Source organism: Oculina patagonica, chromosome 4 (assembly GCF_052425735.1).
Source record: "Oculina patagonica isolate OP01 chromosome 4, crgOcupat, whole genome shotgun sequence".
Taxonomy (NCBI): domain Eukaryota; kingdom Metazoa; phylum Cnidaria; class Anthozoa; order Scleractinia; family Oculinidae; genus Oculina; species Oculina patagonica.
This window is the reverse complement of record NC_135761.1, coordinates 43,822,289-43,849,006: the sequence shown is the minus strand read 5'-3', so window position 1 is coordinate 43,849,006 and position 26,718 is coordinate 43,822,289. Positions and strand designations below refer to the sequence as shown.

At 38.1% G+C, this 26,718-nt stretch overlaps 1 protein-coding gene and 1 long non-coding RNA gene across 4 annotated transcripts; both read left to right on the top strand.

Annotated features, from left to right (window-relative positions):
• The first annotated feature begins 235 nt into the window (after positions 1–235).
• Positions 236–26,718, top strand: LOC144652645 (MFS-type transporter SLC18B1-like). 3 transcript variants are annotated; one of them, XM_078512723.1, is made up of 8 exons: positions 236–321; positions 9,543–9,624; positions 20,636–20,731; positions 21,599–21,673; positions 22,612–22,678; positions 23,634–23,660; positions 24,078–24,127; positions 25,682–26,718. In XM_078512723.1, the coding sequence occupies exons 3-8, from the start codon at positions 20,661–20,663 to the stop codon at positions 25,776–25,778; spliced, it is 387 nt and encodes a 128-aa protein (XP_078368849.1). In that variant the 5' UTR covers positions 236–321; positions 9,543–9,624; positions 20,636–20,660; the 3' UTR covers positions 25,779–26,718. The 3 variants fall into 3 exon arrangements, with proteins under 3 accessions (XP_078368849.1, XP_078368850.1, XP_078368848.1); XM_078512724.1 differs by lacking the exon at positions 9,543–9,624 and having other exon boundaries at positions 247–321; XM_078512722.1 differs by lacking the exons at positions 236–321; positions 9,543–9,624 and adding an exon at positions 20,233–20,437.
• LOC144652669 (uncharacterized) lies at positions 2,447–6,443 on the top strand. The gene is made up of 3 exons (XR_013570582.1): positions 2,447–2,868; positions 5,167–5,215; positions 6,262–6,443. It is a non-coding gene; the product is annotated as an uncharacterized LOC144652669 (long non-coding RNA).

Genomic DNA, 26,718 nt, shown 5'->3' with positions numbered 1-26,718 from the left:
CGTTCGGAAAACACGCAAATGAAATGATGTAGTTTGAAAGCACCAACTTAAGGGCTTGCTTACAGTTTTGCATTTTGAAACGAATTGAGCATTTGACGGCTTTTGAATGTTCGCAATTCAGTCGCGAGATCCAAACTGGCTCTAAGGAAACGCTGGAGCATAAAATTTATTCATAAATAGGAAAAAATATTCATATCAATACTTGTCTTTATGTTCTTTTTTTTTTCTGTCTGGACTCAACGGGTGGGTAAATATTGGCTCTTGATCTGTTTGCAGGAACAAATTTACGCCAACAAATTTACACGGACGTATATCTTAAAGGTAAGAGCTTGAACCTTTTTTGAAGGTTTTAACGCGATTTTGTTCTTTAAAGCCTGGTTTTCGCTGGCGATGCAAGCACAAGCGCAAGGATAACAACTCTTATTTCACCGTGAAAACGGCTTCCACTCAAGCAAAAGCACAGGCGCATTGCATTTTGAAGCTTGTGCTTGCGGCAAGCACAAGCACACGGATCAAAATCTGTCCTTTTTGCGTGTTTGCGCTTGTGCTTGCGTCGCTAGTGAAAAACTGGCTTAATAGTTTATAAGTAGAACAGTCTTAAAATATGGTCATGTTATCAGTTTTCTACAGCGTCTTGTTTGTCTGGGCCGTTTTGTGGTTAACCTGAAGTATTTTGCAGACGTAGTCGTAAAACCTTGAAATTTAAAGGTCGTTTTAGCCATACTGAAGAAGTTTCGCTTTTAGTCCTCCATGCCTCTATTCAACCAACATTTGTTTGAAATGTATTTCTAGTTTCAATCCCATTCCAGTTTAATCTCAGCTACTAATTTACATTTGCGCAACAGAATGATCTTCGACAATCAGTCTGTTTGTGGCCTGCGATGAAATGTAAATATTTCTAAATGGAATGCTCTGTTGCCTGAAATATTTTCAGACATCGACTTGCCAAAACCTTCCTTGCGTTCAGAGTGACTTATATCAATCAGATGGCAGGCTTGAGGTTTTTATCGGCTGTTAATTAAGAAGGGGCGAAGCCCAAACAGAGCCAACTATCAAACATTCTTAAAGTTCAGTGGAAGTTGTTTATTTATAGTTTTGGTTTGCAATTTCGTCGATTTTACTTGCGCGCGCTACCAATTGAGTCTATTTAATAATTAGAAAACGAGCCCGAGCTTATATAAAACGAGGTCGAGTGGTCTAGTTGTTTGAGTAGAAACTCTTAAGAATTGCAGTCTAAAAACTACAGTTTTATGTACTTTTACAGTCGCATCAAGTGAAGCGTACCCCACTCTGAGAGTGCATTAATGAAATGATTATTTAAAATTTGAATTAGTTAGTCAATTTCAAGAATGCATTCGTCTTATTAAAAATAAAGTGCGGATCAATGTTCGGATTTTTTTTTTAATTTGGATTCTGAACACAGCTGCCCGATTTGCAGTTAAGAGAAGGTGAGAAATTGAATTTGTCTTACTGCATGCTGCATATGATAAACGTGAACACGGCCTTTAAACAGGACATAGCAGAAACCGGACACACGGCCTTAAAATGGCGACGAACGACAAAACGTTTGTTGAAATAGCGACAGCGAAGGAAAGAATTAATAAGACGGCGAACTGATGTAATCATAAATCCCCTGAATCGTCAACAAGAGTAGGTCATTAATATTCCTCTCTAAAGCATTCAGGGCTTTTTTTAAGGTCCCGCAGATTTAACAGGCAAAAAAAGTGGATCAATAACATCAGTCAAAAACATGTTCCTTTGTCCTACCCACTAGTAAATAAATCACTTAAATTGCCACTTTATTGATGCGTATGTAAGGAGGCTTTGCATTGAACATTTAATCTATTTATCCCAGTGTGAGCGGGAATACAGCTGTTCTAAACGGTTAGTCAACTAACGTACTGCATTAAGATTAAGCACAGCAAAATAGGCATAAGCAGATAAAACAAATAGACCCAGATGTCATTCCAGTTAGCGAGATGCAAACCCAGCAACTTTCAAAAAATGACAATGAATGTTTGAAACGGCGGGCAGAAGTCCAAATATAATTGCTGGTCGAGGTCAAAATTTACTTATCTCCAGAAAAATCGATCGGTCAAAATTTCCAAAGTAATGTTTTTAGCCATAAAAATTGTTTGATCATTTGAAAAGTAATTCATTTGTTAGTAGAGAAGGTCCATCGTCAAAACTTAAAACAGTTTTTAGCGGAGCTCCCAAGGCGCCGAAGGCGCCTTGTGCGGAGCCCCATAGGCAGGCAAATGGTATCCTATCGAACCGAGAAATTTTGGTTGTCGCGTACGTCCGATAGTACGTACGCACGGATTAGGCCTGGGAACGGGCTAGGCTCCGATGGCAACCCGAGTCTTTTGGCGGGAAAAATCATAGAATTACATGAAGGGGAGAGTAACTTGGGGAAGTCCGCTGTTGGCTGTCGGCTCGTCTGGATTTAATATATGCTTCCAAGCGAGCTTATTTTAAACTTGAGCATGGATTGATTTGCCAAATGTTCTGGTTTATACTTAAGCTTTCGGGAAACAGCAAAGTTAACAGCAGAATTTTGAAAATGGTTCAGAGTCAAAAGTCACGAAACAATCTCACAGCATGCCGATTTACCAAGCGTACGGATGAGTTCACTAAGCATCCTAAGCATGAAGACTCGATTGATCGAAGGACTCAGTTTTAAAGACAGTTTATTACAGATAAATTATTTCTGGATACATTGTATATCCCTCGTTTCACCGGCGATGACAACCATAGTCAGTAGAGGAGTAAAGATTATGACCGATCGAAATGGATGTTAATCTTCCAAGCTTCTTGGTGAGTTTGAAGCAAAGACGTTCAAAGACAACATTCCTTTACGAAAACAAGGTAAGCTTAAGCTTATTATTGATGTTCATTTTTTTAACAGATTAGAAAAGTCTTTGCTATTTAGATTAACTAGCATTCAATCTAATACATCATTTTTAAACGAAGCTGGGTTCTAGCTCTCAGTCGTGTACCGGTATGTCAAAACAAGGACATAGCCTTAGTGAAATTCGTTTTGTCTCAAACACGAGTTGTATTAAAAGCATACCTTACTTCTGGTATTTCGTATCCGCGGTAATTTGTTTATTCTGTAGTTAAATCACCGAAGTAGGAAGAACACACCACTTTAAAACGTTGGAAAGAGTACAGAACAAGTAGAGAACAGAATTTACATGCAAATCTGTGCTATAATCATTGGTTTATACCCTTTCCCACACAAAACAATATTTTTAATTTCTTGTGGCCAGGTATTTCATATGGACCTGCAGAACAAAAGAAGTGAACCCCAAAATAGAAGGATTTCCAGGCTTTCTTCCTTCTTTTGGTGCATATTGAAATCTTTGTACCCCCATAAAACACAGTTTTCACTAGAAACTTTTGCAAAGGAAAAGCCATGCATGCCTGAGAATACATTTAATGAGAATACTTTTAAGTGCTAATGAACCTTTCATCTTACAGTGTATATAGCTTATTGAATGCATTATATGTAAATAATTTAGATCTTTTGTGCGTATATACATGTTACTTCTTTTTTTTTTTTCCTTTGGCCATCCCAATAAAATGTTTCGTTTCCCATCGCCTCATTTCTTGTAATGGTGGGTTGGTCGGTCGGGCAAAAAAAAAGAAAAAAGATGGAACGCTTGAAGGAAGAAAGCCTCGGTTACGAATGCGAAAAGGTGGCTATTTCGTTCGTTATTTCCGTTATTCTTTCTTTAATCAAAATTAAAGGCAAGGACATCGCATAATGTCAATTGTTGTTGATAAAACAAGATCGTGTGCTTGTAAATTAAAGTACTTGCTTCTTTGACTAGTGAATCTGCAATTTTTTTTTTTTACTTTTTGAAAAAAATGGGTCGGTCGGGCGATGGGAAACGAAACATTTTATTGGGATGGCCTTTCCTTTTTTTCCTGCGAAAATTCGTGTGATGTTTTGTAACGTGATGTACTGTAAATAAAAGCTGTTAATAAGAAAAAAAAAATGTGGTCGAGGCTGATGCAATATAGGGGACATTGCTACATGTAGCTGAGAGTCTTAGCGAAATATAGTTTTCTCCATGACCTCTGTTATTTTTCACTGAAAACTTTGCGTAGTTTTCCTTATTTAATTTTTTATCATATGAATATTATGAGTGAAAACGTTTTGTGAAAGTTTTGTATTTCTTATCTGATAACAGCCTTTCTCGGAATAAACTGATTGGTTAATTCATATTTTTTATAACTTACCATATTTATTTGATAAAACGCCTCCCTCGAATAAACGCTACCCTCGAATAAATGCCGCATGTTAGAACAGAAATATTAATAAACACCGCCCTCAAATAAACGCAGCACCATGATGATGCAGCGTTCTTTCCAATAACAGGCTCAGAAAGCAAATGCAGTAATAACCAAGCTTGAGCAGGCCCAAAAAAATATTTTTCTTGAAAATATTTTTCTTGATTTTGCACTAAAACATGTTTCTGTTTTTTTTTTTTAATTCAAATATTCATTTACCATACTACCTTGTTTACAACAAATAAATTGAATTTTAAATCAGAAACGCCGCCCTCGTATAAATGCCGCCCTCTAATAAACGCCACACTCAAATCACGAAAAAAATTTAATAAACGCTGTGGCGTTTAATCAAATAAATACCGTACATAAAATAATTATATAGCACAAATTCTAAAATGTTATGTGAAAGATCATGAAAATTTTTTATGTTATAACAACCAAACTGATCCTGAAGTTATAATAAATGTAGGATAAGAGCTTGGAAAAAAATTAATTCCAGGTTGCCCTGTGGTCAACAAGCAGCTCTCAAAATTTGCTTGCCTTGGACAGTGCATGATTGTGTTTCTTAGTAAACTTGTGACTGTATAATTTACATGAAGACGACTTGCCTGGGCCTTTTAACCTATTACGCAAACAGGCATGAAAAAGTAATTGCTTGACAGAAAAATCTACTTGCCCCAGACAACCAGAGGGGACTTTTTTGAGCCCTATGGCTATGAGCATTGCTTTCTTGAAGGTTGTGACTCGTACAATTTTGGCAAATCTGTTGTCATTCTAAAACTTGCTATGTTAGGATTTCCATACCTTTTGCCAGGATGCAAGTTAAGAATTTTACAGGTTTTTGATATGTGTAAATTTTGTTTTCAGTGTGCGGGAAAACAGTCAAGGGATGCAGTTAGTGAACGTGGTGATGCAGGTAATCATTACATTAGTGTCAGCTTATACCTTTCTTTATCTAGATATTAAAGAAGCTCTGTGACACATAAGTGCATGGAACTTGTTTTTTAAGTGTAAAATTTTTGGGTGTGAAAAATGGTATGTGTTTTAACCCCTTGGTAAGTTGATGTTTCCCTAAAATCCTCGTTCTATTAAGGAATTTAATATACACAATTTATACATGTATGTAACAGCACATGTACATAAAGTGTTTTTATTGTTCAAGAATTTAAATGTTTTCATTGTTCATGCAATGGCTGGGGGAGGGGTATGAGGGCAAAGACCCAATAAGATCTGCTACCTGACCTGAAAAAAAATACCGGAATACTTGTAATGATTTTGTGGGAGAAGTGCAAATTGACCCGTTGTGTTTGGATTCCTTTTGTTAATACCTAACCTTAATGGCTAATAAGCTCAAGCCCTAACTTAACATAAATTGTCTTGTTGTGGTACTAGGCAAATGTAGAAATAGAACTTAAACTCAGCTAAAATTTTACATGAATACAAAGACTTAGAAAACTTTTAGAGCTGCTTAGGCCAGAAAAGCCAGCTGGGCTTGTTGATGAGCCGTCATAGTGTTTTCTTAACTACATCCCTGATAAAAGTTTTGGGGAGAATATGTAAGCTTTCCTGGAATTAATCACAGTGCTTTCAACAGCACCTGTCAGAGAGAAATATAAGAGTCTTAAAAGACACATCATCTTGTAAGGAACTCTTGAATTAAGCCGGTGTTTCACACCCCAAAACATTCATCAAAGCCCCGCCATGTGCCAGGTGTTATTGATAGCACTATTAGTGTCTTCAGTAGGTCAAAAAAGGTTATGCTGACACACTCACTCCGAAAGGATTTTTTGTTTCTGAACATATCTCCCAACACATTCCCTGGCCCAGGCAAAAATTGGAAAAATAACTCTCTTTTTTATGTATCTGTATAATGTTCTGAATAAATTAAATTAAAATTATAAATATTCATTTGATGGCAACGATCATCAACAAAATTGTATCTGTCTTTTTTCCCTTTTTCAGGGTTAACACAAGTAGCAGAATTTCCACAGAGAGTTGCAGACACAGAGAGAGATAAATGAACAATCAGAATATTATATTATTTCTTCATTGCATGTACAACTAATACTTATGTACTCTGTGTGAAATACAATTTATGTGGTCAGGTGTAATTTTAAAGTTAATGAAATAGAGCCAGGTAAGGTTCAATCATGTACGTATTTCTTAAGGGATCGCTGATAACACAATATAAAAGTCATCTGGCTACCCAAACATTTGTGGGAGGTGCGGTGGCCTAATGGTTATTGTGCTGGACTCCGGATCGAGCAGTCCGGGTTCGAGACCTGGCCAGGGCACTGCATTGTGTTCTTAGGCAAGACACTTTACTCTCATAGTTCTTCTCTTTACCCAGGTTTATATATGGGTACCGGCTAATTTACTGCTGGGGGGGGGGGGGGGGGGTTTAACCCTTCGATAGACTAGCATCCCATCCAGGGGGAGTAGAAATACTCCTAGCCGCTTAATAATGCTTCAGAAACTGGGTTACTCACCAGCCTTATGAGCAAATTGGCTCGACAGCAGGCTTTACCTACCCAGACATTTAATTCCCAGTGCGCACACTGCGAAGAACAGTAATCATGATAATGAGATACACAGTTCATCAATCTCTAAATTAATATCACATGTTGCAATACAATAATTAACTGATGAAATATGTGTTGTTCATAGGCAAATTTTTACTTCACCAAAACCAAACTCAGTCATTAAACAATAAAACATTGAACACAGCTATTTTGCTTTGTGGGTGTGTCTCACAGATCAGTTATTTGTTGTAAAGCCTTCTGTTTCAGTAGAACTAATTATGCCATTGCTCATGCTTGCATGGTTTTATATACAAGCAAATGCATGGTAAAATTTTTGCCAAACAATCTATACAGACTATACCTGAGTTTAGGACTAACAAACAGTATTTCTGCCTCTCCAGAATTTTTCTTAGTTTACATGCAATTAAGCAAAGTGAAACCCCTCAAGGACAAAGGGACTCATATAAAGGGAAAATAGTGTTATCATTTTGGGGGACCCTATTTGGCTGAATGATAAATGCCACTATTTTGCTTGCCGCTGGCTTTTACTCCCGTTTGCTAGCAGAAAGCTGTTATTTTTGGTATCGTGAAATAATACTGTCACTGTTCCACCATTCCATCGAATAGGGCCCCCGTTTAGGAGGGGGGGACAAGCTACATGCAAAACTTTCCAGTTGTATGCTATGTACAGCTATTACATACCAGTTATGGTGGGTGTATGGATATTTTCTAGAGCAACACTTTCTTTGTTCTAGTTTATCTTTGAGAGTTTATACTAGTTTATCTTTGGGAGGTTATGCACAAACTGCTAGATGATCATCTTTTGATTGATCAACTATTTTTACTTTTAATTGGTGCTGTTGTTCATGGTGAAAAAGGATACATCAGATATATATAAAGAAAATAACATGAATAAAAAATCATTTTAAAAAACATGTAAAGGGCATACAGTATAACCGGGGAGCTCCGCTTTTAGGCTTGCCTAAATCTATATATTACTTCCTTAATTAAATGAAATGACCGAGGAACCGAGGAGCCCCTGCACTTGTGTACTTAAGGTGGCTCACAACAGTTTTTATTTATTTTTTTTTTTTTTTGAGACACTTGGAACAAACGTGCGGTTTTTGTTATGCACGGAATAGGACTGTCTTGATTGGCTTTGTTAATTTTTGTTTTGTATTGTTGTCACTCGACAATTACCGTATGTAACTCCCAAATATTGTTGTTAAATAGTCGAAGGAAATTTCGCTTTGACTGAAATGTCCTTCACAGTCTTGTCCTTCCGATAAGCGACAATTTGGGGATTAAGAAAATGTTTGAGCGAGTTTGTGGTTCTCAGTTATGAGATGCCAGTGTTTCATGAGAACTTTTTTAAGATTCGAAGTAGCAGGGTTGAAAGTAGTGACAAATGGCAAAACATTATTAGATGTTACAGTTTTATTTTGCGGCGCCTCAGTTCGTGATGAGAAGTTAACTTCGGCTTATATTTTATCGGCGAGTTCCCGAGGGAAACCTAGCTCGAGCTATCGAGTCAGAAATTCTAGTTTTCGTAACTCGAAAGTTTCTTTAACCGAGTTTGTTCTCAGTAAACGCAAAGCTTGTCCTTTGATTAAACTCCTTTTTTACACTGAGAGGGTGACACGAAGAAAAGTGCGTATCAAATTGGAAAGTTTCTGGAGGCTTGAGAAAAGTTCGAACATCCATTTTTTTCTGTCAGTGAATCGTGGTTCTTTGAAAACTTTAGTGTCAGGGAAAACATTTTTTCGATGACAGTTCATGCGTGAATTTGATAGTGGAGTGGAATAAATTAGCAAAGTCATACAAAATTGATTTCTTGCTCGGAAAAGGTCCACACTGAAGATATGTCATCAACAAATCTTTTTCAGAGGATAGGCTTGTCTGGGCTGCCTTAAAGTAGCTGCTTTTTTAGTACCCATAGCGATTTTGTCCGTTTATAAATAATGTCTGTCATTAAATTTGGAATGGGAGGCGCGGTGGCCTAATGGTTAGTGCGCCAGACTCCGGATCGAGCGTTCCGAGTTCGAGCCCCGGCCGGGGTCACTTGTGTTGTGTTCTTGGGCAAGACACTTTACTCTCATAGTGCCTCTCTCCACCCAGGTGTATAAATGGGTACCGGCGACATAATGCTGGGGGGGAACCCTGCAATGGACTAGCATCCCATTCAGGGGGGAGTAGAAATATTCCTAGCCGCTTAATGCTACGGAAACCGGGATAAGCTCCGCAGTGTGGGCCGCTTGGCTCGTGGCTTCTCCTATTAAATTTGGAGTTTTCTTCAAAGATCAGTCTCATGAGGTCTCCCAAGAATGATGTTAGGATAGGAGGTTTCGACTGACAATGCTCTTTGCAATATTGACAAACAACACTAATTCCTATCTCTTGAGGAATGTTAGTGAAGAGTAATCAAACGTCTAAAGAAACTAGAACCGCATTGTCTGGAAGTGGAGTTTATATAATGAAGCTTATAAAATGAGTGGTGTCTTTGATGTATGACTCTTGTTTTTTGGCGAGAGGTTGCAAAAGCGAATCAACAAAACTAGAAATTCGTTCTGTTGGGCCACCGCTACCAGGCTATTGAATGTTGGCAGTTCAGTTGCGATAAATAAAATGGTTCTAAGGAAACGCTGGATCATAAAATTTATTCATAAATAGAACGGAAAAATTTATCCATATTAATCCTTGCCTTTTTGTTGGTTATGTCAGCACTCAACGGGTGGGAAAACATTGGCTCTCGGTCTGCTTGCACAAACACAGAGAGTGGATGAAATGGACGCTTATCTAAAAGGTAAGAAATTTGACCATTTTTGAAGGTTGTAACGCTATTGTTCTTTTAAAGGGTTCTAAGTAGAAGAGTCGTAAACTATGGTTGTCTTATTTTCTACCTTGCCCTATTTGTCTGTCGTTTGTAGTTAACTTGAAAGCATTTTGTATCGAAGTCGCTAAAGTTTTTTAAGCCATTCGGAAGAAGTTTCGCTTCTAGTCCTTCACGTCTCTATTTAGACAAATATTTATTTATTTCTAGTTTCAAACACATTCCAGTTTTTTTAGCTACTAATTGACATCTGCGCAACAGAATGATCTACGAAAATTACAATGCCTTTGGCTCTAACAAAGTCAGTCTGTTTGTGGATGCGATGAAATGTATTTTTTTTTTTCTAAATGGAATGCTCTGTCGCCTGAAATAGTTTCAGACATCGACTTGTCAAGACCCACGTAGCGTTCTCAGTGACTTAAAACAATAAGACGGCAAGCTAAATGGCCACTAAGGTAAAAAATAAACTTGGAGGGTTGTATTTAGACCCAGGGTTCCAAACATCTTCTCAACAATCGTTTACCATGGGAAAGAGATTTGGCCTGGATTTAATTAACTGATGCAACATGAATCATCTTAATATTGACATTACCAAGGGTACAATACTACATTCTCAGTAAGACTTCGTGAATGTTAGCATAAGTGATTCTTCTGATTGTAGTGTATGCCAGATTATTCCTGGCTTGTTGCTGCCCACAAATTGTCTCTATTTTCACAGGAACATTAATTCTGCCATCGGGTCTTTGGCTTCCCTTTCTTTTACATTCACACACTGAGTTAGCAATGGGTATTTTACCACACTGAACTCTAGTATTGTCCTGCTTTACTGATTGCCGACCTGTTTTCTTGTTTACTGGAATACGGTATTTTGACTGGATAATGTCACAGAAGTGACTAGTATGAGTTATTATTGGTTGGATTTTGAGTATTGTAATTTTCCGCATGCAATTTTCATGATTACGAATCCCTCACTATTAAATTTCTCAAGGATTAACTATTGTTTCTTATATCAAATAAAAGACAAAGATTATATGATTCCATGTCCACTCTTATTCAAGAACCATTTTTTTCTCCAGACCAAAAATAAGTTTTTATGGGCTTGTCAGGTTTATACATGTATAAAAGTTCTTCATTTTGAGACAAACTAACTCCTGAGTTAGGATTTTGAGTTGGATTTCGAGTTAGGATTTCGAGTTGGATTTTCAAGTTGGATTTTCGAGTTAGGATTTCGAGTTGGATTTTCAAGTTGGATTTTCGAGTCAGGATTTTCGAGTTAGGATGAAACGAAATCACCGAAACGAGCAAAACTTCAAGATTTCCGCCACTTACCGTACTATACACTCCACTTAGCTTACTATGCACTCCGGTTAGCCTACTATACACACTGGTTAGCTTACTATGCACACCTGTTCGCCTACTATTCACTTCGGTTAGCATACTATGCACTCAGTTTAGCCTGTTTACGTTTAGCTTTCAATAATTGTAATGGGTTTTGCTTCGCCAAAAAATCCTGAGTCGAAAATCCTCACTCGAAAATCCAACTAAAAAATCCAACTCGAAATCCTAACTCGGTAAATAGGCAACCTCCTTTATTTTGAAGTATAGCTAAAAATTTGATTTCTGATCTTATGCAAACTAAATCAAATGATGACTTTTGATTTTGTTCAATTTGGTTTGGAAATCAAACTCACAAACAAACTCAATGACCAATTGAAACTACATGGAATTTAATCGTTCAATGAAGTTTGAGTGAGTTTGATGAAATTCAATGAAAATTTTGTTTGATTTTGTTTGATGTGATATACTGGGATTAACTCAGAAAAAATCCTAGCTTTCAGTGGGCATATTAACTTTTCTTGTGTGCACTTTCCAAGTTCCACAACAAGATTAACATTTACTGTTAAATTCTGAATAAAACCAACAAAACATTAGAACCAAAGACTTAGTAGCCTGTGAAATACATGTATCTGACATTTCTCAAACTTCAAAACTGAACTTGATATAAACAAGTTAAATTAAGCTTATCTGGGACTCAGTAATGTATTAAATCCACATAAACAAAACTCTGACATGTAAAGTCTTTAGTATATTGGGAGATGAAACAGATATCATAAGCACTGATGTTTATTAATCGGGCGTGGCCGATTTATAGTTTACCCTTTGGTCGTCCTAGAGCGTAGTCTCCTGGCGCGGCCAAAAAGACGGGGATAGCTTGGGGTTGCTACAAAACCGCTACGGGTGACGCATACCGCAATGGTTTTCATTTTAGTTTTGACAGGAAATCGTTGCAGGCACACTTGGTCGACTTTTGGGTTAATGTGTAATCAGGTTGTGTTTTTTTGCTTCGGCGGAAGGACAGAGAAAAAAGCTTACGGGGCAAAGTACAGTATGGGGCCCAGTTCTCGGCCACTTTTGACGTAAACTTGTATTTCTTACCTCAAAAGAACCGCAGGAACTTGAAATTTCTCCCAGAGCTAGCTACATTATTCAGCTTTTTGGTGTAAAGCTATCGACCGGTCAAAAATTAATTTGCCCGAGCAATAATAAAAATAAAAGCTCAATTTGTGGGCCCAGTTCTCGGCCACCTTGGCCCAGTTCTCGGCCACTTTTGACGTAAACTTGTATTTCTTACCTCAAAAGAACCGCAGGAACTTGAAATTTCTCCCAGAGCTAGCTACATTATTCAGCTTTTTGGTGTAAAGCTATCGACCGGTCAAAAATTAATTTGCCCGAGCAATAATAAAAATAAAAGCTCAATTTGTGGGCCCAGTTCTCGGCCACCTTGGCCCAGTTCTCGGCCACTTTTGACGTAAACTTGTATTTCTTACCTCAAAAGAACCGCAGGAACTTGAAATTTCTCCCAGAGCTAGCTACATTATTCAGCTTTTTGGTGTAAAGCTATCGACCGGTCAAAAATTAATTTGCCTGAGCAATAATAAAAATAAAAGCTCCATTTGTGGGCCCAGTTCTCGGCCACCTTTGCCCAGTTCTTGGCCACTAAAAAGCTTGTGCGTAATTATCTGTAAAAAAATGCTCAATTAATTTTCACAGTCATAAAATCACTCTGTAAACCTTTTTATACTATATCGATCCCAAATTATTTTTATGATGCTTTGTTTTACTTTAGAAAAGAAGGATTTTAACGCGCCTAGTTGCCTATGTACAGGTTCTGGCAAAACCGCATTGTGTGACCCGTGCATTTAGATGGTTTATTTTGCAGTGAAAAGGTCTTGAAAGATTTAGGTGTTGTATAAATAATAGACAGGACAAGAGTCAGCTCAAAACTTAGAGATAAGATTGAACTTTATTTTTAAAACATTTATTTCTTTCATTCTGGCAGCAGCAGATGAAATTATATATAAAACCAAGCGCTAAGCTGTGATAGCGAGCAGGGTGGCCGAGAACTGGCAAATACGCAAACGTCGCAAGAAAAAATTTCGAAGTAAATTAAGACCAAAAAATACAACGGTTCAACGAAAAGTTAACTAAATCAGAAAGCTGAATTATTCTACGTTTCACATGCCAAAAATTAGCTCTTATGGTGGGGGCTTTTGGATAAAATACGAATTTAACTACATCCATGAATTTGGAGCCGTAAACAAACAACTTTTTCGGGAATGCAAATTCACCTACCTCCGCGTAAACTCGACGTGTGAGCTTTCTATATCGAATTGAACGATCAAACTCAAGATACTTAAAGCACATGAATCAGTCTATCGTTTGAAGGAAATACCTTTTTCTTTTGATTCAACTGGAGTGTGAAAAAACGCGTTAAACACAAAGTGGCCGAGAACTGGACCCGGCCGAGAACTGGGCCCCATACTGTACTGATATTCACCATTGTGAAATTGCACTTACTTTGACAAGTTAAAGTTATTTTTGTAAATGAAAAAGGTAACGTCATTGATGTCACGCAGTGTTTTTTTTAGCAAACTAGATGGTTTGCTGGTTTCTGACTATGAATGGGGGTGTGATCTTGCGGTATATTTTTTGAGCCTGACTCCGCCGTAAAACTTTTTTTTTATTTAGCAAGAACTGTGTCGAGTTTCATTTCTGAACAATTGGTCGTCAAGTCGTTTGTCACAAAGAATAGAATGTTTGTACAGCATGTTTTGGAATTATTTTAGATTTGGTTAGTAAGACGCTTCTGAAGACCTGAGCAAAACATTGGGAATGTACAGTATTAATAGGAACTTGAATGGAATTTTTCACAAGTTGGATAAAGGTATCAACTGAAAAAAATGGAATTCAAAATGAGAACTTGGATTTTGCGGATCGCGGATTGGATGCATAATATCACGGCTTTGAAAGTCTTCAAATAATTAGAAAGGTTCCTTTCTTCCTTTTGATCTTATTGTTATTTTCATGTATTGATTATTCGAAAGTGGTTTTCGTTGATACGAAAAAAAAACGGGTTTTCACTGAATTGCTTGAAGTATTTTTAGACGTGATAATATTGGCTTAATCAAATTACATTGTGCACGAAATATTTGTTATTCTTTTGTCTTGAAACTTTGAGGAAATTGAAATTTTTGTTTGACAGTAGTGTATGAAAGGCATTTTATAGAACTGAATAAAAAATAAGAAACATTGATAAAGGTTATTTCAAAGATTTATTTTGCCTGATTTTGAAGGGTTTCAGGAGTTTTAAAGAGTGCTGGTAAACGGCTGTATGTTGTTTGTGATTACGGATCTTATTTAGTTTCGAACGCTCTACTTTTTGAAAGGTTAAAACAGGTTAAAACCGGGCGGTTTCATGAGTTTTTTGGGTAGAAAGGTACGGTGGTGGTCAAAAAAAAAATGTTTAGAAAGGAATGACTGTAGTAGCACGTAAGTCGGAGGTTTGCGTGAGTCACGGGGTATAGTATGCGTGAGCTGGATTTCCGGCGTCATAACGGCATGTTTTGTTTACTGAAAGATACACTCGACGTTTAGTTAGCTTAGTCGGCTTGGGAAACTATTTTAAAAATGAATGTTGTAATAGTTAATTAATAGTAATCTAGAATTAACCCACTCTCGATTGGAGTCTGTTCTGGATTCGCGCTACCTTTTCGCCGCGAAGGAATTTTGTAAAATTTTGCTAGTGGAAAGAGGTACTGTAAGAACAGTATCAATAACTCAAAAGGAGGAACTTCTTTGTAGCTCTGAATTAAGACGTATGATAAAATTTTAGAATAAGAAACTTTCGATATATGGTTTTCATATTGTTTTTGTCAATTTCCTTTTGTGGCAGATTTTTTGAGAATCAGCTTTTCTTTCGTGTGATGAAAGACACAGGACAGAACGAGAGATGGATGAGAAAGATGCCGAAGATGAATAGGCACCGAAAAACGACAAGAACCGTCAAGGACTTATCTTTAGAGGGCGGGGAGTTTTGGCATACTGTATTTAGAGGACTGGACTGGACTAGTAAAACGCGGACTAGTAAAACGCGGACTTGTAAAACGCGGACTAGTATAACGCGGACTAGTAAAACGCGGACTTGTAAAACGCGGACTAGTAAAACGCGGACTCAGGTAAAACGCGGACTTGTAAAAGGCGGACTAGTAAAACGGGGACTAGTAAAACGCGGACTTGTAAAACGAGGACTAGTAAAACGCGGACTTGTAAAACAAGCACTTGGAAATCGGATAAAACTAAACGGTTTAGCGAGCGAAACAATTTGTGTTTGAAGCTCTTGTGTGTTTCTTCGACGGCATATTTCTAGCTTTTTTGAGCACTCTATGGTCTGTTTTAGCGTGGAGATGTTTTTGTAGTATAGCACATGTTCGTTCTGCAAACCCCTACTAAAACAACGGGACTGATGCTATGAGTTGTGTGCATATGTTTCTTTCTTTCCACTACTTGACGTCTGTTGAGTGCAGTCGTTTGTATTGCTCGCACGAGGTAGAACGGGGCCCGTCCAGAAATCAACAGTCAATCGTAAATAAAGGTGACGGGCCTACACGACTCCTACGTTCGTGACATTAGAATATTTGCCGTTTAATGTTTAAATTCGGTCTTTCGACCTTATTTGCTTCTGACTTCTTTCTGAGGGTACTGTTTTAATTCGGGGGCAGTATGTGGTAAATAAAGGTGACGGGCCTACACGACTCCTACGTTCGTGACATTAGAACATTTGCCGTTATATGTTCAAATTCGGTCTTTAGACCTTATTTGCTTCTGACTTCTTTCTGAGGTTACTGTTTTTTTGAGACATTATGTATTGAAGAGAGCCGTAAGATGATTGTGGCGAAGGAATTCGAAGTGTCTAGAGGCGTTTTACAAGTCCGCGTTTTACTAGTCCTCGTTTTACTAGTCCAGTCCAGTCTACAAGTTAAAGACACATCAAGACCACCCCACTGTGAATTGCCATAGCACAGACAAAATTATAGTCAATATCTTATGTGTTTTTAAGAGAATTACATAAGAACCAAGGCATGTCTTGTCTTGCCTTACATTGACATGCAATAATTTGGAAATACTAAGCTCGTAACAGTTTAAGACAGAATCCATCAGGAATTTGAGTAACATTAATTTTAGTTACGCAAAAATTGAGCACCAGAATAATTTAAATCCTTGTGTTCTTTCATACCTTGTTAAAGGCTTGACATGTGATAACACCAACATAACACCAACAACAGTTCTTTATCAGTGGGGATTGAAGAAAAAAATGGAAACATCATCACACAGTTGTTCCCATGCAAAAACACTCCAGGATGTCACGGGACTGTTTGGTGTCCGTCTGCCAATTTCTAACTTCAAATTCCAATGTTAAATTCACATTAAATTTTCAATATTTCTTAGTTGTCTAAATTTTACTAATTCTTTTAAAAAAAACTATCACCTGCCAAACATCCCCAAAAATCACTCAAAAAATTACAAAATACCGCAATACATAGATACATGGGATGAGTGAAGTTTCCTTGGATTCCTTGAAACACCAACAAGATATTTCCGTTTAAGGTGGCTGATAATGGGTTTCAGTATTTCCCAGTCCTTATACTTTGGTTCAGGACTAAAAGCCTTCATCAATTGCTATTACAGTAATGGTATGAAACAAATGTTCAATCATTCATCAACAATTTGTGATCATTTTCTTGACAATAGTAGTTCCCCGGTAAACAGTTGTAGTACTGTCCCATCAAAGTGCAATGCCTGGAAAATACCGAAAAGCACACGACCTTCAGGTGAAACCGCACCTTACAGTATTACCAATACACTGCACTTTGCTAAGTCTTAAAACTTTACATTGTCTAGTCGTCTACTTCAATCGTTTATTTGTATTGTGTGAGATACATTTATAAATTGAAACCATCATGTCATTAAGTAATAATGCAATCTCGACAACGTTCTAGATATTATATTATGCACACTAATACAGCTCATGCAAGCCCTGTGACTTACACAAACACAGTCGGACTGAGTGCTACTTAAGTAACTGCTTCGTGGTTTCTGCTGTACTGAACCCTACCTTTCAAGGCAAAGCGCCCGATTTTAAGCTTCTCAAGCTTCTCAATGTTCTTGTTTACTCATTAAAACGAGCAGTGATTTATTACACGTACCTGCATCATGAATAATCTGCACTGGATCCCTTTCATGATCAGTTGGAGATAACAAAATCTCAGGCGAAGGCGCTTCTTCCAAACTGCGATCACTTTCATCTTGACATTCCACTGATTCCAGCAACTGATTTCCCAGTACTGTAAAACAAAATTATGACATCCCAAACACGTAAAAATCACAAATGTCTTTAAAATCCGTCGAATTTCTCTCTTAATTATATAGCTGTCAGTAAATCCTATATTGTCAGCGCAGCTATTTTTCCTTAATTTCTGAGAACTGTCCAATTTGGGATTAAATTTGGATAGTTTCAATTAGGACTTTCAGGTAAAATGCACAAACTGTCCAATTTAAGAAAAATTGGACACTTTTGTCTCAGCCAATCAAATCGAAGAAAAAACAACATGTGACGGATATTAGCCAATTAGCACAAAGCATAGCGTCAGCCCTGTAAACTTGTCGCATTGTTAGTCGACAATGGCGGAATTCAGAGGCAAGTTGCTACGTTTTTCCATTCTTTTTGAGCTTTTCAGCAATAGTAACAACAAAGAGAAATTTTCTACGTTGTCAGAAGAGGAGCTAGCTACACTACGAAGCAAAAACCAAGAGCAAAACACCTCAAATAGTACAAAACTTTGGTGAACGTAAGTGCAGCAAAGCGAAGCAAGAAATCTGTCAGATATTCATAGCCACGAGCTAGATGCAATTCTTTGTCGTTTTTTGCTGAAATTCGAAGAGAAAAGACGGCGATGAAGTACGAACGAGATAGTGGAAAGGAGTTTGTCAGATTCAAGAAGTTGTTACGCTCTTCGGACACTTTGCACTGAGTTTGTTTACGACTTTCATTGATTGATGCAGTGTTTTCACTCACTTTGTAGCAAGCTTTGCAAACTCAGGTGAATAAAATTGCACTGTTTTGTTAAGTTTGATTTGTGAAGACAATGCTTCGAGTGAGTTACATGTGCTGTGTTATGCCTACTATTGATGATTGCTTTTCCCGTCTGGACATAAGTTTATTGTTTATGCTGGATTGACTGACTACAAGCTATATAATTAATATGTAACCGGACTACATGCTTGTCCAATTTGGAAATAATTAGATTCAAAAAATTCCTCTGACAGCCAAATTGGACTCGGCCTACGGCCTCGTCCAATTTTGGCTGCCCTCGGAATTTTTTTCATCAAATTATTTCCAAATTGGACAGCATGTAGTCCAATTACGTATACAAATTCGTCCTTGAAAGGCCCCATAAATATTTGTTCACATAGATTACACAGTCAAACTGCATGTCCATAGAGCGTCGCCCTGAAGTATTGATAGTTAATAACACATCCGTAGAATTATTGTGAATCTAAACAGGTCTAAACACTTTGAGCGTTATTCAAACAACGAAGAGTTTTCGTTATGAATGAAGATCAATAATACCTTTTCTTTGGTAGAGTGTCGAGGATTTATTTAGCGCATCTGTAAGATGTGTCCTCGCTTCGATTTCACTTCTTGATGAAAAGAGTCTACAACAAACGCTTGGTAAATCTTACTGTGAGATTGTTTTCCGACCTTACTCTATTACTGAATTGAAAATTCTGCTGTACTACGCTCCGTTTTCCGAAATTAAAGCTATAGAATAACACAAAATGGCCATACACAGGAGCCTGAAACAAGAGTCTCGACTCTTGGTCTCACGGAGCAAACATTTGAGCAGCGGCTCATGATTGGTCAATTAAACAATAAGTGACTTATGATTGGTTCATTCTCTCTCTGGACACAATAGAAAACAAACTGAGCTATCGGCTTTTATGCGAACCCGTAGAAAAAAATTCGTGCCAGCTAGAATGAAAGAAAACATATCAAACATACTGGAAAATGAAATGTTGTTTTTACTCCTTCTGACACTGAACTAGAATGCTTTTAGCCCGGTTTTCATCGAGCATTTGTTTTCCAGTCTCAAAGACATTTATATCACAGAATCAAACTCTCAGGCTCCTATTTATAAAATTGAATTTTAACGAATAGTAATATTTTTTCAACATTAGCCATATCACAAGCAAATACCTAGTGGCAAAACTAAGGAATAACATAAGCTTTAAGCGAGTAAAATACGTACTCACCTTCACCAAAACACTGCTTGTTTTGTCTCCGTTGCCTTTCCTGTTGTTCTTCCCTACATCTTTGCCTTCTTTGCCGTGCTCTTTGTCGTTAATTCTCTTTCTCGCTGTTCTTCGCTTTTTCTTTGCCTGTTCTGTCGGCACCTTTCTTGCTCTTTTTGTCGCTGTTCTTCGCTACGTTTTCGTCTGTTCTCTCTTGATCTTTCTCGCTCTCTTTCCCGTCGCAGTTCGCTTAAACCCTGTCTAATCGAAGTTAAGTTTGCTCCACTCTCGTTTGTCGATATCGACATAACAAGAGACCGAAATAAATATGTTTTTCTCAAGTTCTAACCTTCAGACTCGCTGAATAGAATTTGACAATAGTCGTTTTGAAAAATTTCTTTGCCAAGAGAATTTAACGCTGCGATTTTGCGACAAAAAAACGCGGGTTGCCACAGTAATTCATCCCCAGTCCTTTTCCGTGCGTACGTACGGTCGGTCGGTCGGTCGAACGGTCACGTGACAACCAAAATTTTCCGGCTCGATGGTTTACCAAAAATTCTAAGGTATGGGGCTACGCATGCGCGCGCCTTCGGCGCTTGCGGAGCTCCGCTATAAAGCGGCTGACCTCTATCAACTTGCCATTTCCCGCTTCACCCTATTCAAACGGGGGGGGGGGGGGGGGGGGGGGTGGGGGCTTTTGAGGCCCGCGCTGACTTTGAACTTTTATAACTTTTTTAAGATTTAACCAAACGCTGCCAAACTTTCTGAGTTTTCCTAAAATTTATCTGGCAACAATTTTGGTAGGGTTGGATGATGTTTCAGGAACTTGTTATCACCATGGCAACGGCATTTTGACAGGCATGTTTTGCCAAAATTGTCATTTTGCGTGTTTCTTTTAATAAAAATCAACTGAAATGGAATTATTTTTTACATTTTTACGGGTTTAAAGCACATTTTCATTTTTTTATTCATTTTGAGTACTTTGCAGTGATTTTGGGTGGCTTTCTGGCATTTTGGAAAAATTGTGAAATCCAAGATGGCGGATCCAAGATGGCAGCTGTTTTGACATCATGATGTTATTGTCACGTGATGTGACGTCACAATCCCACGTGAAGTATACCAAAAGAAAGAGTTTTGGACGTACAATACATCCATGGTGATTGCTTAAATATTCTGGAAGTTACATGGGGGGGGGGGGCTTCCGAAGTCCCCCCCGGTCTGAGAAGGTCCAAAAAAGCCTGGTCTGAATAAGGTTAATAGTCGTATGTTCCACCGTACTCTTTGTCGCGTGTGAACACGCACTGCGGCATGCTGTAATCCATTCGTTTTAATCAGTTGTCATTTTTGCTTCCAGGAGCGTTTCGCTTGTTTGCCTATCCATGGCGATCATGGGGTTTTTCGGGGGAATTTACATTGTGCAATTGATACCAGATTTAGTGGAAATTACGAGGTGAGTGGCACTTAAGTCAGCGACACACTTGGCGATTTTATTCGCCGATCGCCGCGATCGGCGAAAATCGCCAAGTGTGCCCGGTGCAGCGATTGCGATTTTCGCGTATAAAATTGCCGATATCTGGCATGTCAGATATCAGCGATTTTTTTCGCCGATCGCTTGCGATCAAATTCGCCGCGATCGGCGAATAAAATCGCCAAGTGTGTCGCCGGCTTAACATTACCAGTTGTGAATCTTTCAGTTTTTTTAATGCTCAATGTTTTGTTTTTTATTTAATTTTAGCTTTAGTTTCTAAATAAAGGTACTTCGGAGTATCAATTTCATAAATGTAAGGTTGCCCTATGAAAATAAAATTGGTTAGACTGTTACTACTACTGACCACGTCGTCAACTGTGTCATGTGACTTTTTGTTTTATCTGCGCTCGATCCAATGATGGTCGCAAAGAAAGTATTCCTAATTAGGAAGAACAAAACCATCTTTAGACACTCAAACGTACTCCATTCTATACTAGTGAAACTGTTTACATATGAATGCACATTTTGCTGTTTTCCAGGCCTCATTTATTGTAATGTAGTTTCACACTTTCTTTTCTATAAATATCGTTGTAAAACGTCATGTTTTTGTAGCGTTGAAATTTATTCTGAAATGCAAAGAGCAGAGACTGCGGAGCATTTTTCCAATGGGGGGGGGGGGAGGGCTGACTAGTGACTTAAAGTGGGGGGGGGGGGCATTTGAGACTCTTCTCTTAGAAAGTCTTTATTTTTTCGAAAATATTTTGGGGGGTAAGCCCCCCAGACCCCCGGCTCCGAGGTCCCTTGGTAGCAGTTTCGTTTAATCTTCTATCTTTTCCGTTCTGTTTATAGGGATAATGGATGGCCTGTCAATTCTGCTACGCGTTCGGTGATTTCAACCATCTACAGCAGCATGGTTAACTTGGGGTATGTAGTTTATAACCTGTAAAAATGCACAATGAATTTTTCTGTCGAGGAAACAGCAGCGCTGTTGAAATCTTCACAAGAAAAACGACTTTATTAATTTTAGAAACATGCTTCGACGGTACTTACGTCATTGTCAGTGTATCGGTTGTTAGTACAAGTGCTAAAATATGTTGCGTGCCAGTTACAGTGCAAACGTTACATCACGTTACATAACATACGATAAGCCAGCCGCACACCAAAGTAACTAGCTGAGCTATTCCTCTCAAGTGCCCTTTTAATCAGCCATTTACTCACTGCACATTTCACCGTAGAAAGTGAGGAACGTGCTTAGCAAGTTTGATTTGGAAGCCGCCATGTTGAATCACGTGTGCATTCTGTGTGTGTTTATTGGTCAGTTGATATTTTTGGCTGAGCAAGTAGCTCACGTCGCCCGCATACGTTGAGGGTTTTTCCTCTCGAGGCAAAAATATCAAAAACTATAGATATTTTCGTCAAGGCCTCGTGAGGTAAAACTCTCACGAAAAATGTCCGCACACGAAAGAAATCTGCTAAGTAAATGGGCAAGCGAGGCGGATAGCTCAGCTAGATGTATTCAAGCATTTGCAGAATTCCAAGTCTTGCCGTGCCTCCTGCTTGCCAGATTGTTTAAAACGTTTTAGACTTTGACGCTACAAGGAACCAAATCAAGCTAAAAAAAATCAATGTGCATTGAGTGGGAAAAGCCTGACCTGAATCAACAGGTCAACCACATAAATTTGGTGCGTTCCTTGTAAGCGTCTTGACCTTTTGCCGTTTTGGTAAGTTGCACGCGCACTCTATATAGTTCCGTTAAAGTTAATTTTGAATATGTGTAACTTGAACACAAAATGAACTTGGTTCAAAGAGCAAACGTACAAGTTTAATACTATTAAATTGCGCCGTTTATTTTCATATTGTAGCGCAACCATTGGTCCGACCCTGGCTGGGATTATAGATCAGTACCTTGGATTTCAATGGGCAACAGTGGTAAGATTTTGTGCGATTCTCGCACTTAAATGGACTGTGTCGCGGATTTTACCAGATTTTTGAACGGTCAAAGTTTATATTTGTGTCGCAGGAAACCTAAAAATAATAATCCATTTTTATTGAAATTGCTTTATTAGAGCACTGAAACTGTTAACTAGCATCTTTGGCTGCGGATGGCTCGGATGGAAACGGAATTAAATTGTTTCCGCGCGTCTTCAAAAAATCGATATTTGTAGCCGTAGCTTGATTACTATCCGCAAATTAATGTAATATCTTTCTTTAGATGGTTAAAGATAATGTTTCTATGGGTTAAAATGCCTTCCACTAATTTCAGAACAGTTTAGACTGAAAATCTGCGAAATCTACGTGACATAGTCCCTTTAAGGATAAACCTGTTATCAGTGCTTAACGGATTTGATTTGTTCACAAACTCTCATTTGCCGTTTTAAACAAGGGACGCATAATAAATTGGTCTTAACGAACTAAGCCTTTTCAGTGTATCTGCTTAAGTTTTTTGGTATAAGCACGATCTCAACACGGATTCTGCGTCAAACAAACTGTCTGCAGCTTAAGGGTGGCTCGAGCGACGAACTTACAGAAAAACTTGACTGGCACGGTGATCCGTCTTGTATAACAGGCGGACATCAAACGAAATATGCGTCTTAGTATAAAGACGGGCACAAGACGGACAAATCGTCAAGGGAATCTTCCTAGATTTGTGCGTCTTAAAGGACTAAATAATTTCACCATGCACCCGATAGTTCGCTCCTTTATTACACTAGACGCATAAAATAGCAGACGAGTAATTCATCTTATGCGTCGTTATTGACATTAAAACGGACCAATATCAACTTCATCTATTGATAAAACGTCAATAAAAGCTGCTGACTGAAAGACGTGTAAATTTGATGTTAGAATGTTTGGCTTAACAACTTTTATTTCCATTGTTATTCAGCTTCTTGGTATTATCTGTTTTTCTCAGGTAAGTTCTTGCTCATTATATCTCATACACAATACTCATCTCTTTCTCATTACAGCATTCATATACATTTCTAAGCATACAAGTTACAAGAATAATGAAAGTGTTTCACTGAAACTACATTGTCGTTGATAAGCCAAGCTGTTGCCCTAGCGATATCACTAAACTTGATTATTCACCAGTAATAAGTCTTATTTTTGTAAATGTTTAATAAGCTGGAGAGACGGTTCTAAAATCTCCAGGCATATACTTTAATCAACCAATTTAAATGTTATCTACGGTATCTGAAAATTTTCTGTCTAACCTTATTTCTGAAAGATTCTAAGGTTTTACCTGTATAATTCTTTCCCTTCTTATATTATTTCAATTCTTTTCAGGAATTTTGAAATGTATAATTTATAAATTAGTGTTTGTCTTTAGGCTGTAGTTTTGGTGGCGTTTATTTTGTGGGAACGAACTAAAGCGGGAAGGTAAGACAAATTTGATCTTTTTGTTAAGGAGGCTCAAAACAATTTTCAGTACTTTCCAGCTCTTATACTTTAGTGGGTCAGTGCTACAAACATTTATCTGTTACCACTACAAAAATGGTATCAAACAAATGCCCAATCATTGATAAACAAATTTTGGTTATTTTCTTGACGTCACTTGTAACCAAAGCAACGGTATAACCTGTTTAAAACACCCTTGATTTTAGCTTTAAAGGGGCAGTATCATGAGCATCTCTTCGAAAAGTCAATAGTCAAAAGAAATATTTACATTCACCGAAACCTAAAAATAATGGACTTGCGTTAAAAATGACTATAATGATAATGATAATGTATTTATATAGCGCATTTTTCATATGTATATGTTCAAATGCGCTGTACACATACTGTAATTTACTACACAATTGCAAAGGCCAGACCACAGCACCGGAAGCTTCGTGCCCTACTCTTTTCGAATAGTGTGTGGGTTCTTTAACGTCCCCTGTTATAAGACTGAAGATACAGGAGACGGGGCCTACGGTTTATCCCTAACAATTTGCAGATGCAATTACAAAGGTAGCACATTATCCTCAGTTATTTTAAGAACCCGAGTGCTGGTCCGGTCTGGTCTTCGAACCTTCGACCTCCCGCACAGCAGTCCGGCTCTCTACCAACTGAGCTTACCAGGCGGCGGTAACAGTCCACAAAAGTAACAAAAGTGGTATATTATACAAGCATGAGATTTCAATCACAAATTGAAAATGTCTGGCAGACGTTTTCAGACTCTGCCCATGTGTCTTGGATAAATGGTTAAAAACTATAACTCTAAAACGAGTTCCGGTGACCCCCATTTTTTTTACATTATCGAATGAAGAAATTTTTGAAATTCCGCAGAATTTTTTTTTAACTTTGCAAAAAGTTGTATCTTTATTCGCTGATCATTATTTAATAATAAAAAAATGGGGGTCACTGGACTCGTTTTTGAGTTATATGTACTTAAAGTTAAAATTAAGGATTTTTTTTTTACAGTTTATACCGTTGCCCAATATGGTTTGTAGCACTGACCCATCAAATTATGAGAGCTGGAAAGTGCTGGAAACTGTTGTGAACCTCTAAATAGGCTATATAGTTAAAGAATATTGATGACGTAGCTCTAAAGATATCTGTTTTGTGTCTCTGATTGGCTGGTACTCGATTGATTTTGAAATTTTTCGGTGAAATTCTCAGAACATTACACGAGTATCTCATCATCATCATTTCACCTTTCTCCTGGTGGGGAATTGGGCTGCAGGCTCTCTGCCTCCAGGCTGTTCTGTCCTCCGCAGCCGATGCCGCTGCTGCTCATGTTCTTCCTTTCGACAGTCCTTCTCCAAGACTCGCGTCGTTGACCTCGTTTCTGTTTGCACACGAGTATTTACAGGGCTACATTTCAAAGTTTATTCTTAGACATGTCTCGAACGGGAAAAAAATTTCGAAAGTTCCGTGGGCCGGTAAGGTTATATAAGGAGGGTCGAATTATCGGCTTTTTTACTTTTATTCAATTTTTTGTTTTCACCTTAGGGGGAAAAATCCATATTCTTCGATCCCGGATACCAGTGATGAAGAGGACTTCAAAGAATTGGTTTTGGATTCAGCGCACAGACAAGAAACAGGCTGAAACCGTGAATTGATTGACGGACCAACGTTTGTTTAAAATGCAGTGTGTAGAGACAAGGGACGAGGGACTGGCGGCTAGAGCAGTCGCAGCCGTGCTCTGCGGGTGAATTTGCCTGTTGTCCATAAAACACTACAGCCGTAAGGGAATCGGAATGTATCGTTTTACATGGATGTTTGCGACAGGCATCTCTACCTCTCTTACGGTTCATCGCACCCTTTTTTTTCCTTGAGTACGCTAAGAAGTTGGAAATAAATCGGCCAACTCTGATTTTTTCGCATTTCACTTGTACCCCAGAACAAATGAAAACGTACAGTTGAAGTATTTTTGTAAAAAAAGGGAGAAACGAAAGAGTTGGATATTGCGATGTTTTACGACGAAATAATATTTGATTGCATTTTTAATGTTCAAGTATCCGGGAGAAACGAAGTAAATCCGGGCTTTTTTCGATTTTTGCCGGGTTTACTTCGTTTCGCCCCGACTAAGTGCTCTTGGGTGTCCCACGATGAATGAAGTGTAACGACCATTTACAGCGCAAGTCGTACATTTCGTGTTGATTAGTCTTGTGTAAGAACGAAGCAAACGATTGTAAAAGCAGTTTAGAGTTTTATACAAACGAACTTGTAAAAAAACTATTTATTGAGCTTATCTGAATACAACCTGCATTAAGTGAGTAAACACAAGGTGAATGATTTGTCGTTTTCTCTTCCCCAGCGCCAATCCTCCCTTACTATCATTGGATTTATGCTTCGATCAAGTTCCCAGACTCTTCTTGTTTGTCAATTGACTCCAATGTTGCATCTTCTTGCTTTTCCATCGTCTCCAATGTTGGCTTGAACCGAGTCTCGGGCAAAAGCATGCAAAGCAACGCGGCCACTAAGGTACTCCTGACATAAAATGAAGATCACTTAATGTTAAACCACAGAATAAAAAAAAAACTGAT